This window comes from Bombyx mori, chromosome 17 (genome assembly GCF_030269925.1).
Source record: "Bombyx mori chromosome 17, ASM3026992v2".
NCBI classification, from domain to species: Eukaryota; Metazoa; Arthropoda; class Insecta; order Lepidoptera; family Bombycidae; genus Bombyx; species Bombyx mori.
Window position 1 is genome coordinate 13,640,856 of NC_085123.1, and position 15,689 is coordinate 13,656,544.

The 15,689-nt window shown below is 37.6% G+C and overlaps 1 protein-coding gene across 2 annotated transcripts; it reads right to left on the bottom strand.

Annotated features, from left to right (window-relative positions):
- Window positions 1–31: 31 nt before the first annotated feature.
- LOC101740253 (leucine-rich repeats and immunoglobulin-like domains protein sma-10) lies at window positions 32–13,503 on the bottom strand. 2 transcript variants are annotated; one of them, XR_009975426.1, is made up of 8 exons: window positions 13,113–13,503; window positions 6,115–6,570; window positions 4,879–5,146; window positions 4,269–4,655; window positions 3,039–3,223; window positions 2,091–2,211; window positions 1,094–1,736; window positions 32–1,027 (listed from the first exon to the last, which is right to left on the bottom strand). XR_009975426.1 is itself a non-coding variant. In XM_004932524.5 (7 exons), the coding sequence occupies exons 1-7, from the start codon at window positions 13,397–13,399 to the stop codon at window positions 1,506–1,508; spliced, it is 1,935 nt and encodes a 644-aa protein (XP_004932581.2). In that variant the 5' UTR covers window positions 13,400–13,503; the 3' UTR covers window positions 32–1,505. The 2 variants fall into 2 exon arrangements, 1 of the variants encoding a protein (XP_004932581.2); XM_004932524.5 differs by having other exon boundaries at window positions 32–1,736.
- Between the last annotated feature and the right edge of the window lie 2,186 nt (window positions 13,504–15,689).

Sequence of the window (15,689 nt, forward strand, 5' to 3'; positions counted from 1 at the left end):
CGGAGGCATTTAACGTAATGAAAAGAATTAGTTCTTAAACAGTTTATTTTATTATGAAAGTAACATAATGATGAATGCTCCAACGGATTCTAAATCTCAAAGAAGCATGAGACCTTAAGATAGATCAGGATCTACTTATCTATAGGTAGATGTTTTTTTATTCAGGGCTTTACATTTAGAATAATTTTTTTAAATCTATCAATCAAAATTTCATATTAATATGTTCTCACAGAAATGTCGTAGTAAATGAATACTAACTACATCTATAAATAAGGCTTCAATCGCTTTGATATCATTGACGTCCGACCATATTGTCCCTAATTAATGACAATCTTACTACATACTTAATACTGGTCTTAAACATGGAACCCCATGTTGTCTAATATGAATGTTTATTAGCACTACAAGGCGTTTACAATGGTTTCAAATGCTTTTATGGTTTGCTAATAATAAAAATAATATTCTTACAGTATACGAATATAATTTACAATTATAAACAAGATATAGTAAAAAATAATAATATTTATAAACTTTAAGATGACAACCCTGTGATGTCTACGTTATTTTCCACGCCTTGTACCCATACCCGCTGCGGATGAAGAAATATAACACTACCAAAAGTAGTGTAATTATGTTAAAGTTCATAGAGGTAGATTGCGTTATCACAATAAATAGTGAATATTTAATTTAGTAAGGATACCGTCACAAGGGAAACAAAAGATTGCAATTATCAGTACGGGTCTTTATTGCATCGGTTCACCTAAGGAAACAGAGATATACTTTATATAATGATTCTCTTTGTCTTTGTGACGTGTTTCCAAAGACAGGCTGAAGTGTCTGTAACGTCGTAATACGATTATCCTACTCTTGACAGCAGCTCTCTAGACCTCCGTGGCAGAAATAAGTCGAATTAAACAGATAACCATAATCCCTAATGATTATTGTCGATAATCAACAAGAAACAAAAGATTCTGATCGTGTTCGGGCGTGGTTCTGGTGGGTTCTGGAGCGTGGTGGTTTAGTGCGACTTTTTAACGCTCTGGGTAGCGTAAAAGTTAACTCAAATTTGTATGGAGTTGGAACGTTTGCCTACTTTTGTCGCTAGGGGCGCTGTTCCAACTGCATACAAACTAGAGTTAACTTTTACGCTATCGAGAACGTTAAAAAACTGGCACTAAGCACACTGGTCAATGATTTTCTACAAACGTTCGATATGTATTCGTAGGCTCGGAATATTAAAAACAAGAAATTAAAATTGTTATACAGTATTATGGTTTTCTATTTCTTGAGAAAAAAAAGTTAAAAGTCTAATAGGATATTATTTACGTAATTACAAAAATCACATCAACAAATTATTTTATCAGCGAATTAAAAAAGTTTTAACGCATTCATTCCAAAGCTAAATGGTAAATTTATGGTGACTCGGTCACTTGACTAGTGGGTGACCAGCACGTAAACGTGAAAGATGCAAACTTTAATGTTTTTCTGTCATCTTCCGACAACGGCTAAACTTTGTTCAGCGCTGAGAACTGTTCTTTTTGCACTCCATTCGAATGTCTTAAGTCTAGGTCGCTTTGTCTTTTCCTTTTCATTGCTGCTTGTCGTATTCTGTATTTCTTTCTGGTCTTCACGAGGTATACTGTCAGAGCTATAGCAACGAGGAGGGATACAATAATGCATGCCGCTAAGATTAAAGTCAGGGAGCTAACTCTAGGACTTTCCGACGAGGGCTCCATCTGTGAATGAAACAAGTTTAAATTCAAATTAAGTATTTTACTGTTAATTCATTCTCTGGAGTATATTATTATATTATCTATACAATGTGCATATAATAATTTTTAGTTGCACTATTGCACAATTCAAATTGAAATGATTCCGAGAAACTTGGCTTCTCGATTAATTCGATTACGGTTCCTATGCTCTAATCGATTAAGGTTTGAACAACATTGAATATGTGATTCAATAAACAAACGATATTTTTTTAAGAATAAATTTCCTCTCTACTGCATCATGAAACAAAAGTAAAAAAACTTACACAATCACCGAGATAAAGGCGTAATCACAGTAATTGCTATTGATTGGGCACGTACCATGAAATTGCCGTGAGCTCCGGATCGTTCCAAGTCTAGCACGTCGCTGCACATCGCTTGCGCTGTCCAGTTGTACCAGTGCACTAGTCGGAGACCTTCGTATCCTCGGGGAGAACCGCACCTGGCAACCGATCAGGACAGGTGGGTGAGAATTGGCTCAGCCAGAAGCAATGGGATTTACTAACAGCTGCCCGAGCGCCTTCGAAGGAGACCTAACAACTCGAGAGCAGCTGCTTCGCGAATGAATCTACTATTGGATCGGAATCGTGACCCGCTGAGAAGATCCGGTGAGAAACTCAGCGGGCTGTCGAGTGCCTTATTATTATGGGAAATGTTCTATTAAATAAAACATTATAATACCAATGACAATGTATAACAAACAAACCAACTACACCTGGAAATCTTAAATATTAAGTTTATATCTGTGCCTGGAAACCGAACAAACCAAACACACTCATAAAATCCCTTAAAAAAAAAAGAACAATGATGTTAACGAAATCTTTACAAATTTTGACACCCGAACGTATTTGCATTGATTTGCATCATAGACCTTTAAAGTATACTTCAGTGATTTGCATTGACTACGTTATTATTGCCACATTATTATGGATATATTGCCAGAAAGAGCAGTGACAATTTAGAGAAGCTGCTGGTAACAGGCACGGTATGCAGAAGCAGGCCCTGAGGCAGAGGTCCAATGCGCTGATTGGACCAGATTCGCTCCAATCTCAACACATCAGTCCACGTTGCTATCCACAAAGCCGAGGATACGCAGGAGTGGCGCAGGATAATCCAGGAGAAAGTTGTTAGAGGAGGCTACGAGTCTCAGCATTAAGGATTATCAACGCAAGGAGAAGGGTCTATATTATTAAATATAACATTATAAGACCAATATACAACAACCAAAATTGAAATCAAAATAATGTTCTATTGAAAATTTATAATTACCTCAAGTCGTCCATGAGTCTGGAGTTATTGGTATAGTACAGTTGCGGAAGGACATCGTCCACCACCCATTGCATGTCGCAGGAGCAGTGCCAAGGATTGTGTTGTAGATTAATGCCTTCCGTCGCAATGCTCCAGTCTAGTAGATTCTTGGATAAATGGCTCAAGTTGTTCTTGCTTATGTCCAGCTAAGAAACAATACTGAGATATACATCAAATGATAATACACAACTGGAGTTCGTAATTAGCTTTTATCACATTCCATATTATATCATGTAGGTACTAGCTGACCCGGCAGACTTCGTAGTGCCTCAATCGATAAATAAAATACCTAAACTTTTGTATAAAATAAACTTAAAATAAACAAAAGGAATCAAAGGACACATCAAAGGGAAAACAAAATTGTAATTTTTTTTGGAGTTTACTCCTTTAGAATCGATTTACATATATAGGCCCGGGGTATGAAAATTATGGGGACCAAAATCGTACTAGCATGTCACACGAAATGCGTTATGCGCCTGATTGCGCATGTCACACGAAATGCGTTATCGCAGGTGACGCCGGGCTGCTGCGCCGGCAGTCCGCCACAAAGCCTCGTACTGATCGCGCGTTTCTCTCATTATTGTATTTTCATATATTTGTTAGTCGTTTGTTTTGTGTCTCGTTAATTTGTTAATAATCTGTAGTGTATCGTGTTGTCGTAATATAGAACTATTTCTCGTATTGTTTCGTTTAATTTTTTATATCCAGTAAACTCCAGTCGTGCGTCGGAGCGGACACACACACTTTTTTTATTTTTTTTATTGCCTTTGTAGGCAGACGGGCATACGGCCCACCTGATGGTGAGTGGTTACCGTCGCCCATGGACTTCAGCAATGCCAGGGGCAGAGCCAAGCCGCTGCCTACCGCTTAATACTCTCCATAAGCCTCGTTTGAAGAAGGACATGTCATTTTATTTAATTGCGGGCATTTTCATATTTATCTACCTTTTGAACCTTCTCTGGACTTCCACAAACAATTCAAGACCACAATTAGCCAAAACGGTCCAGCCGTTTTAGCGAGACTAACGAACAGCAATTCATTTTTATATATATCATGTATTTAAGTATTTAATTATTGACGCGCTTTAATATCCACCGAGGATGTTGTTTCGATTGCTTGATGCTACTGGTAAAATAGTTTATCGTTAAGGAGCCTATTATGTTTATTATAGACACTTTATATATTACTCACCGTGCACAAAGAGGTCCCGTCAAAAGCGCCCTCCTTTATCTCGGTCAAAGCAGGACAATTAGACAAGTACAATGAGAAGCAGTTCAGTTCCTCTCCCCCCTCGTCCATCCCTCGACCCACCACATTACTAAAAGCTTTCTCATCAACCACAACCAATTTATTCAACTCATTCATATACAAACGTTTTAAAGCCAATATATTTTTAAAATAAACCGTCTCGATCGGGTTGCCATCTAAACGTAATTCGTCTAAATTAGGGAAAAACTGCGCATTCAGCGTCTTTGGTATTTCCGCTATTAGATTGTATGATAGGTCTAACGTGTATAAATTCGGTAACTTCTTTTCTATATTCATTTCTTTGATTTGATTACCGCCGATGTTTAGAACCTGGAAAATAGTAGATAGGTATTTGTAATTGAATTTAATCTTTCATACTGAGTTTTCGAATTAACATTTCGCGGAATTACAATTGCCAGAATTCCATAGTCAATCTCAATTGATAATAATGTTAACTATTTTCGCAAGATATATATTAACAGGTCCTTTATGTACTAGTTCATATAAAAAAATGTTTTATTTAAAAATAATTCAGTAGGAAAGTAATAAATACCTCTAAACTTTCGAAATTAACAACGCTCTCATCATACACTTCCGACAGTCTATTGTACGACAAATCAATATATTTGATACCAACAGGAAATTTCGGCCAATGGTACAACGTATTTATCTTTAGTATGGCAATCTGCAGTGTTACTGGCAATGAAAACACTAGGGTAATGTTGTTCTGACCAAGATTAAGTTCTCTTAAGTTGGAAAACGATAGAAAAGAGTCCTCTTCAACTATTTCTATTATATTGTTCGATAAGTCCAGAAGTTCTCTGCAAAACAAATAATTGAAGTTAGAGCTTTAAAAATGTATACGAAATACCAACTGGATCAATTAGACCATACTGATTGAAGCACTTAGTTTAGCCAGAAAATAGGGAATGTCTTGGTCTATGTTTTGATAGGGACTTCAGGATTCCAGCGGCTCGCTTCTGTCTCTATAGTTGCTGAAATGGAAGATCTAATGAGACAACTACCAATAAGAGCTTTAGATATTTTAAATGACAACTTTTCCCCGAAAGAGGCTTGAAAAAGGCATTTGTCAATGGCTTGAGTGTACGCCTGGTAAATTCAAGTCCACGGGTTAGTGATGGTTTAGTTACTGCTTCTTCACAATTGCGATATATCATATCACGGCTCAAAGGGTTCGATGAGACCTTTTATTAAGTTTCGAACAATTATTAAAACAGATAATAGCCCTTAATAATTGCATTAATGAAAGGTGTAGGTACTTGCACATGGCTGAACTTAATGAAAGTTAACTCAAATTTGTATGGAGTTGGAACAGTGCCTCTATGTTTGCCGCTAGGGGCGCTGACTCAAATTTGTAAGGAGTTGGAACAGTGTCTCTACGTTTGCCGCTAGGGGCGCTGTTCCAACTCCATACAAATTTGAGTCAACTTTTACGCGATCGAGAAGTTAAAAAACTCGCACTAAACACACTGGTGGTAAGGGCGTTTTGTGTGCTCGCACGGGTAGTTATCACTACTCGACCAATTTCTGCGGCGAAGCAGTAATATGTTCTGGTTCGAAGGGTGCGGCAGCCGGTATACTTACTATACAATTGAGACTTAGACCTCACGTCTCAAGGTGGGTGACGACATTTAAGTTGTTGATTTCTATTGGCTTCAGTAACCAAATAACATCAGACCATTTCAAAATAAACTTAAAAGTTCATTATTTAGAAATGGAGAGCTAAATGCGGTTATACTAGACTAGATTACTACAGCTTTCCACTTACATATTATTATCGACAGGAAAAGAACTCTTCACTATTGATCGAATTCTATTTCCGCTCAAAGAAAGCCTCTTCAATCCAGAAAGCGCATTTGTATCTTTCGGCAGTATCAAATCGTAAATTCCATTTTTGCTCAAATCTAAATCTTCAAGCGCCACCAACGGCTGCAGCGCTTCAACCGGTATTTTCTTTATCTGATTACTTTGCAAATTCAATCGCTTTAAATGCTTGAGATGCTTAAAATCGAAAGGATTGAAATTCTGTAATTTGTTGTAAGACAAATCCAGTTCTTCCAGGTAGTCGATGTTTGTGAATAGGTCGGGCGTGACCTCTACTAGGTCGTTTTGCGATAACGATAGTCGCTTGAGGGTTGGCGTGTCGCTAAATGGATCTGGCCAGTACGTCTTGATGCCATTGTTGATAAATTTTAATGTTTCCACTTGCGAATTTGGCGGTAATCTGAAATTTGAAATTTATTGTTATTCGTTTAGGAAATAAAAATGAATATTCAAGTATTATTATAAATTTTATCTAAATAAATGCCTGGACTATATTTTTCATCGGATTTATATAATATTTTACTGCCCTGAAAGTTTAAAACAATCCGTAAGATTGGTATAAACAGATTAGTTTTAATGATCGTTTCAAAAACACGCTTTGTGATGAGTTTTATTAATGGCCAAACATGGCTTCTGTTACCTATACACTTACTAGGTTCATCATCAGATAAATCGGATGGTGCCATATTATTTATTGTATTGTGTATTGTACCAGAAAGACATGCAATACCAAGTCCTATTACAAATATAATATATTAATTAGAAGCGAAAGTACAAAATTATAGATTTAATAAGATCCAAACAATAATTACGAGTATGATTGAAATTCGACCAAAATCATCGCAAGATATAGATACATTTTGTGTAATAGGTTTTATTTTTTATTTTTGAGTGCCGTATCTTTTAATATTCTAAACTTTTAGTTTCTCGTGTCCCAAAATCGTTATCAAAAAAAAAAGAAATTGGAACTGCATTGTTTGTATTAAAAAAATTCATCTAGATTAGAGATAAACGTTGAATGCTTTTTGCGTACGTTCTACATTTATACTTTACATTTATTTCCTTAAAGTAGCAGTACGTCAAAATTAAGTTGTTCGCTCATAGATGTCACGTACCTAATCATAGATGAATAGCTCGCTACGAATACACCGAACTTCTTAACAAAAAATGGCTCTGAACAAAGAAGTGTAGACAGAAAGACGAAGAAACATATTGACTTTTTTTAACGGTGTTTAACTGGTGGTAGGACCTCTTGTGAGTCGCACGGGTAGGTACCCCACCACCACCCTGCCTATTTCTGCCGTGGAGCAGTATTGCGTTTCGGTTTGAAGGGTGGGGCAGCCGTTGTAACTATACTGAGACCTTAGAACTTATATCACAAGGAGGATGGCGTACTTACGTTGTAGATATCTATGGGCTCCAGTAACCACTTAACACCAGGTGGGCTGTGAGCTCGTCCACTCATCTAAGCAATAAAAAAACATTAATTCTCGTTCGATACAAACTCGCAGCTCTCCAGGCATTAGCCCTGTCAATACCGTTGTAACATATGACCAACCGTAGAGTTTCAGAGCATAGGTGTACTCAATTTTATATACAATAAAAAACGTAGGCATGATTCAGATTTACAATTCACGTACGAACGAAATAGACTGCTATCAAACAATTTAACTATCATTAGTCATCGTTTGCTGTGAGAGGATAAATTTATTAAGACGAGGGCGAGACCAAAGAAATTCAGTGAATTAAAAGAATCACGCACACTATACGGTTTGGTTACTTGGTTTTTTTGTTATTTTTATCTTGGAACGAGTACAAACAAACTTGTGAGCTTGACTTGGGCTTACAAAATGATTCTGTTCTGTAAAGTATCGCTTCTTATCTTTAAGCCGCGATGAAATCCTAAGTATAATTTTGGAACGTAGAGAAATTCAATAATATGATTGAAAATAAAATTACACTAATTTTATATTACGGCGTTGTGGGACACCGCTCAGCTCATAATACCAGTGAAATGCTTATGGCGGTAGCTATCACAGAACACAAGATATTTGACAGATTCCTGAATCTCGCTTACGACATTTTCAAGATAAGCTTGCATATATACAAGTTCCGAACAACAACATTCGGACCGTCGGTCTACCGAGCAATATCACCGGCTCGGTGGAAGATCTTCCCTTTGTAGTATTCCTACATGCTGATTCTCCGTTATTGCTATTATGGAAAGCACCTGAACTACATCGTTAATATGAACCAGGACTCAGCTTTAGTGATGCTATGGTCTGTCACGTGTCAGGTAGCTTCTAATAATGCAATGAAATTCGCAGATTCGACATTGTATTTTCCAATGCATTTACTGATTGTAAGCTTGTACTTTGGATACATCAGGAGCTATGTAATATAAAACCTCAAAAACAGGCCGCAGATATAAACGTTTTTTTTAAAGACCTACTCGTGATATTATTTTATTTGTTCTTAGCATCAGCTACATGATAGCGGATCTCGGTCATTTCCTGCGAGATGATTCGCGAACTGACATCCTCAAGACACTGATGGATGACAAGATAAAATGTCTCTAGCGATAAAAGGGATAATGACCTTTAATTACTGTCACACTTGAAGATGAAAATTGTAATAACACAAGCTTCGCAATGTCTGAAGCTTTTTAATAGAATACCTACATACATCAAAATGTTAACATTGATGAATCTATCTATTTATATCTATCTATATATATATTTATATCTTCTATATACCTATATAAAAATGAATCGCTGTTCGTTAGTCTCGCTAAAACTCGAGAACGGCTAGACCGATTAGGCTAAATTTGGTCTTGAATTATTTGTGGAAGTCCAGGGAAGGTTTAAAAGGTAGATAAATATGAAAATGCTCGGAATTAAATAATAATAACAATTTTGTTTTTCCTTTGATGTGTCCCCCGTCGGACGGATTCCTTTTGTTTGTTTTAAGTTTATTTTATACAAAAGTTTAGATCTTTTATTTATCGATTGAGGCACAAGTCTGCCGGGTCATCTAGTAGGTAAGTACTAAATAAATGATGATAAAGATTAATACCAGATTATTATACCTAGTACCAGGTAATAATAGGTCTTTACCTATGCTGTTGCCGTCTTACAATGATGGCCATTGAAACATAAATTATGGATGGCTGGCAATAAATTCTAAATTCCAAATAATTTTACTTAAAAAATATGAAGATTTATTCTCAGATTCAATTATTTGTTTATGTTTACTAGTATTCTGTTTTCACTGCATTTTTATCTTTTTGATAAGTATAGATACGGTGAAAATATGAGTAATTATGAAACACAAGTTCCGTTGCGGTGGCAATGCCGCTCAAACGGCTCACAGCATTAATGTGAACACTACAAACGAGCGTAAGACTCTTTATTGGTTTAAACGCTTTCGACATGGAAATTATGGTTTACGAAATGAGCCCTGTGGTCGTCCGAAAACTTAAGTCAACAACGATGACGAATTAAAGGCGATAGTGTAAGCTGACGATACCAATCTACCGCTGAGTAAACAACTTTTTTTTATTTTCCTACCTAAGCTGATAAGCCTTGAGAGGCTACTTCAGCGTAACCTTAACTAGTAGGTGAGCTCACGGGGCTCAAACCTGACGACGTTGCTAACACGAACTAGCAAGAGCCGTGCTTCGCAGAATCTACCACCGGATCGGAAACGCGACCCACTGAGAAGATCCGTCGAGAAACTCAGTGGGCTGTGTCTGTAGGTTAATTTACTCGTCGAGCCCTTCGTCGCAAGCGACGGGTTCGATGGGAACGGTGACCGGTGCTTGAGGTACCTGAAAGCACCGTTAGTGGATCGGGAGGATCCGAAATGACGTGTTTTGGGCGACGTCGACTGCTTTCCATTCTTTCCGCAGGACCGGGAATGTAGTTACCGGGAGTAAGCAGCAGCTTTCAACGCTAGCATCAAAATAATATTCGTTCATTTGAATCAAATGGGCAAGGTATAAAACTTTGATGAACGGATACCTACAACACAAACTAAATGTTCGCCAGCCCGACGAACACGTTAAAACTTGCCTTGCGTTGTTTAACCGACACAGGAACAAAGGGATTTTGAACCGCATCGTCATCGCGTCATTTGCGATGACAAATGGATTTTTATTGATAATCGCAAACAGTCATCATGTTGCTTAGATCCTGGAGGAGTGCCTCGGCAACAACTCAAACGAAATCTTACCCCAAAAAGTCATGTTCACTGTTTGGTGGTCTAGTGCCGGTATAAGTACCAGCGTTATTGAGGATATGTATTGTGAAGAACTAGACACAATGATGGAGAACTCGTGAACCTCCAACCATCCATGGTTCATCGCTCGTCCATTCTTATTTTTTTATAGCTTAGATGGGTGGACGAGCTCTTGGACGCAAATGCGCCACCCACCTTGAGATATAAGTTCTAAGGTCTCAAGTATAGTTACAACGGCTGCCCCACCCTTGAAACCGAAACGCATTACTGCTTCACGGCAGAAATAGACGGGGTGATGGTACCTACATACAAGAGGTCCTACCACCAGTTCTGCCCTTACATGATAACGTTCGACCTCATACAGCACAACAGACGGTCTCTAAGCTACTATAATCTTAACAAGCTGGAAGTTTTGCGTCACCACCGCACTCCTTGACTTTGTTAGATCTTGTGCTGATGGAGTTCAATTTTTTCCAAAGTTTGCACTACTTCTTGGTAAGGAAGAAAATTAATACCCAATTACACAAAATAATTGTGATGAGTATTTTTGCTTCCGTACACCTGAATTCTTCAAGAAATGGATTGAAAAATTACCACTGCGCCGGCAGAGACGCATCGATACCATAAAAGCATTTAATAATTAATAGCAATAACATATTTGATAGAAAACATTACAAGCTGTCTGTATACTAAACAGCCATTTCGCATGTACCGAATTCCTAGTATTTTTAGAAACGCAAAAGACTGCGTTCCGTATTGCTTCCGTTTTGAATACAGTGTTTTTGTTGTAAGGATGCGATAAACTGAAATTTCCAAAAAATTACTTAGATCCAATTCACTGTCATTCATTGTTGAATTAATTACTATTACTCATACTTGTCTTTTCCATTGAACTGTACGAAATAAATATCCTGATAAGGCTAGATAGAATACAAACAGCTCGATTACAAAGTTGATAGTGAATTTCGAAATAATACGTTTTATTGATTGAATGAATTTATCGATTACCTATGATAAAAAATATCGTTAGGTAAACGAACCCATCTGGTGTTAAGTGTTTAGCGGAGTCGAAGTTACAGAAGATTGAAGTCTCGCTTGTGTTTAATAGTAATTTTTTTTTTAATAATTGATTTTTCATTTTCAATTAATTAATACTATTCACAATCTAATCTATACGCGTGAAAGTACAGTTTGCACAATCCATTTACGTAAATTACACAAACAGAAACAATGTGTTTGTTTTTGATAATGATGCAGAGCTAAGTATATTTAGATTTATTTTTTTAAATAATATTCTAGGTTAATGACCCACAAACTATCTGTCATGTCTCACTGAAAAGACTTGAGTTTTAAAATAGCATTTGAGATACCTATAAGTATAGATCGACATTTACAGGAAAATGTATCTTTATAGATTCTTTGATGAAACTACGGGTATTATGAAAACCATTATTATAGCCATTCTGATATCCTGGTGCCATCTTAACAGCAAAGAAAGCATAATAGAAGGAATTCATTGAGCTTTTATTTCGATTTCATTGGGATTTATGCTATGTACGATTGAAAGCTCAAAATGGGTACGACTGAAAATGTCAATTTACCAAAATAAGGAAAAGACCGACCATAATTAATTATATAGTTGATTTTATAATTTGTCTTATGATATATACCTATGTATATGTCGTTTTATAATTGGTCTCGCAATTTCATTATTATTTTAATATAAAATTTGTCTCAAATTTCCGTTTAAATATGCTTTGGGCTCGCGTGGTTTGGCGCCACAGTTCTGGCTATTCGTGCAGCAAAGCAATCCCGCGTTAAGATCTAATGGGCTTTATTCTTCTTCTTCATCGTTCCCTCACTGCTCAGTATCGCGACCACATGTGACTTTCATCCACAATGTTGGATCATGCATGGCATGGTCCGTATGGTACAGACTACCACTAACTGCTTGCTTAACCAGATCTGACCATCTGACTAGTGTTCTGCCCACGGTGCGCTTGCCCTCAATGCAACTCGAAATTATGAGCTTCTCTAGTTCACGTCTGGGAAACCGCATGATGTGTCCGAAGAAGCTCATAACACGCTCTTGGCAGATGACAGAGTGTCTTTCTAGGATGCTTAGCTCTATTAAAATGGCTCGTTAGTGCTCATGGGAGTGCATGGTATTCGGCATCGACCTTTTTGCTCAAAATCGATGAGGGACAAGGGCCTGTGTCTTTTCACAAAAAAGTAGCTCAAAGCTAAACATAACGAATATTACTTTAATTTAATTCAAATAAAATCACTGCGACATGATTTGATATTTAATACGAAGTAAACATTCTCAGACAAACGTAGAATCACACGCTAGACAGTACAAACCGATTAATTTTTTCCTAAGGTTTCCCCAAAACACCCACAGTGTAGGTACACAATTAAGATTAAGATAGGACGCTAATGTACATAGTGATTGCCCTTTAGAGCGCAGTATCATTACACCTTTGTCATCATGAGATAATATTCAAGGTGATCAAACAATAATCGTTAAATTATATTTCAATTTACAACGTAGATGGAAACGTAAAAATTTATTAAACTAAGTAGTTTATTATTACTGAAAAAAAACATTTTTTCCACTGTTTTGTTATGTGCCTTATGTGTATTATTTCTGTGCCCATATAAAAAAAAAACGTGCAAAATAAAAATAGATTAAAAACATACTTGCCAAGTGTACTGAGTCCGATCCCTTCAAACGAAGCGGATATCTTCAGTCCGTTCGGATTTGGAGGCCAAGCGATTTTGTCCAGATCGGACAGTTCCGCGGTCCTGTCAAACTCCGAACACAATATGTTCAACACTAAATGCGAACTCTCTATATCCGATATCTCACTGCACGTACAATAATCGCACACTTGTTTCAAATTCAATACGGATTCAGTCACCAATTCGTCCTGGCCGATTACGTGTTTGAATAAAAATAAAAAACTCAAAAAATATTTTAGAAGCATTTTTCTATGCACTCGTGTCACAACTGCTTTCGTTCAGTATTCGAGGTGGAGTGATATGCGTTATCTAATATTATCTTTGATGAGGTGTGTGTACATTGCTGAAAATGACGTAGGGCCTAGATTGAACTGGATTAGTGAGCTTGTGTGTGATTCATTTCGTTCAACGATATAACTTTGTAATCCTTTTACAGTAAAAAATAATCTATACACAAAATCTTACCAGACAGTTTTTCTTTTTTAGTTTTTATCAGTCAAAATCAATTTCCTTTGCTCATGCTCATAGTAAAGTTGAGTTATAAAATAACTGACAGATACAACTAGGAAAGTGATTCACTTAATTTTTTCGGATTTTTTTTTTCAAATAAATGTCCAATGATATTAGACGCGTGGGTGGAGAATTGCGTAATATTTCCTTTTCTGCAAATCAAATTACTAAGCTAGAACTGTTACGCCTAAAGATGGACTTAAAACCTTGGACCGAAAGGTGCTTTACCGAAATAGCATTCGGTAATATTATTAGAAATGAGGTTTCACAAACAATATTCGTAAATAATTAGATATTTCTTTAATCAAGTTTTCTAAAGCTGTCTTAGGGAAATGTACAAAAGCTGAAAAAACTTTCGTCCCAAACTGTAAATTTCGTATTTACTTTTTAAAGGCGATTAAAATGATGTATGTTTTTATGTATTTTGCACCATTTTGCGAAAGGAAGTGGTAAGGTGAGTGAGGCAAAGCTCTCGTCACTACGCAGAAATCCGCCGCCGCCGAGTAGGAGGTCGAGACCGGGGTCACGTCCGTGACCCGGCCCCCTAAGAGCTTCGGGCTCCACGCGCTTTATCCGGGGAGGGACCCATGCGTGGGGCGGCGTGCTCGCCCGTAATAGCACTTGGGGTGACGGTAGGCCGCTTTCCCCCGAACGCTCTGTGGGAAGGTGCAGCGTGGCGCCATCAAGGCGGGCTCCTGGCCCGTCGACCGAGGGACCTGTGGTCGTGTCACCAGCGGCCGGTCCAGCGCTTGGGGAACATTGGGATGGATGTAATATGCTCTGCGTAAGCCCTGTCCCGCCATTTCAATAGCACTGACTGGGCTCCGGCAAAGTCCGGGGTAGGACGCCGGCTATAAGCGGCAGGAGTTTTTAGTAAGGTCCAACTCCCACATAGAGATATACTGCTGTAAAAAAAAAAGTGGTTTGGTAATGTAAGCTTAGGTGATAACTGAATCTCTCGTTACGGCTCTTGTAATAATTGAATGGGCAACAATAACTGTGTAAATGGTAATGAAATCCACATAAATAACAATACTAAATGAGTAAACGAATTCATTGGTCAACAAAAGTCAAAAATATAATATTGTGGGTAATGTATGAACGAAGCAGAGAATTTTAAAGATATCATTTACAAAATATTACTTTATACTATTGCTGTATTAAAAAACGAGGTTAATTAACAATGCTTTAGATAATAACGAAAATGGTGGTTTCGAACAATGCTCCGTTTGGGTTATGTTTCGAACCGAACTAATTTATTTAAATTTTGACTTCAGACCACTTCATTGATATCACAGAAGCTGCGTTCAAACTTAATTCTGTTTTGAGAAAGAACACTTGTCGATTAAAAACATAATATATTATTTTCTTGTTTTAAAACTAGCCGGTTTGAAATGCTCCAAGTTCTGTGTGACGTAACAATTGACCGACCGCAAAAACGATACAACGGATATAGAGTAATTTAATCTTGTCGGCTCGTTGTTTGTATCTCAGAATTTGCACGCGGAATGTATTCATTTCAATAGTCTATCTATTTCGCTCGGTCCTCCTCGTAGATCTGACAGGGTCTTTTAATGATGAATTTGGCACGGGGCAGGAGACGGTAACGTGTTCTCATTTTGCCCGTTTTCCCGAAAGACACTAAGCCGTAACGAGAAATTCAGTTTACTGGTGGTAGGAGCTCTTGTGAGTCCGCACGTGTAGGTACTCATTAACTCACTCACTTTGTTGTCGTGGCCTAACGGATAAGACGTCCGGTGCATTCGTGTTGAGCGATGCACCGGTGTTCGAATCTCGCAGGCGGGTACCAATTTTTCTAATGAAATACGTACTCAACAAATGTTCACGATTGATTTTCACGGTGAAGGAATAACATCGTGTAATAAAAATGAAACCCGCAAAATTATAATTTGCGTAATTACTGGTGGTAGGACCTCTTGTGAGTCCGCACGGGTAGGTACCACCACCCTGCCTATTTCTGCCGTGAAGCAGTAATGCGTTTCGGTTTGAAGGGTGGGGCAGCCG

Excerpts from the sequence above, each read along its gene's own strand:
- LOC101740253 (XM_004932524.5), bottom strand. The coding sequence starts at position 13,399 with ATGCTTCTAAAATATTTTTTGAGTTTTTTATTTTTATTCAAACACGTA. Across the intron at positions 5,147-6,114 it reads TTTCCTGTCGATAATAATAT|AGAACTTCTGGACTTATCGA; the intron begins GTAAGTGGAAAG and ends TTTGTTTTGCAG. Across the intron at positions 1,737-2,090 it reads GAGCTCACGGCAATTTCATG|ATGGAGCCCTCGTCGGAAAG; the intron begins GTACGTGCCCAA and ends TTTCATTCACAG.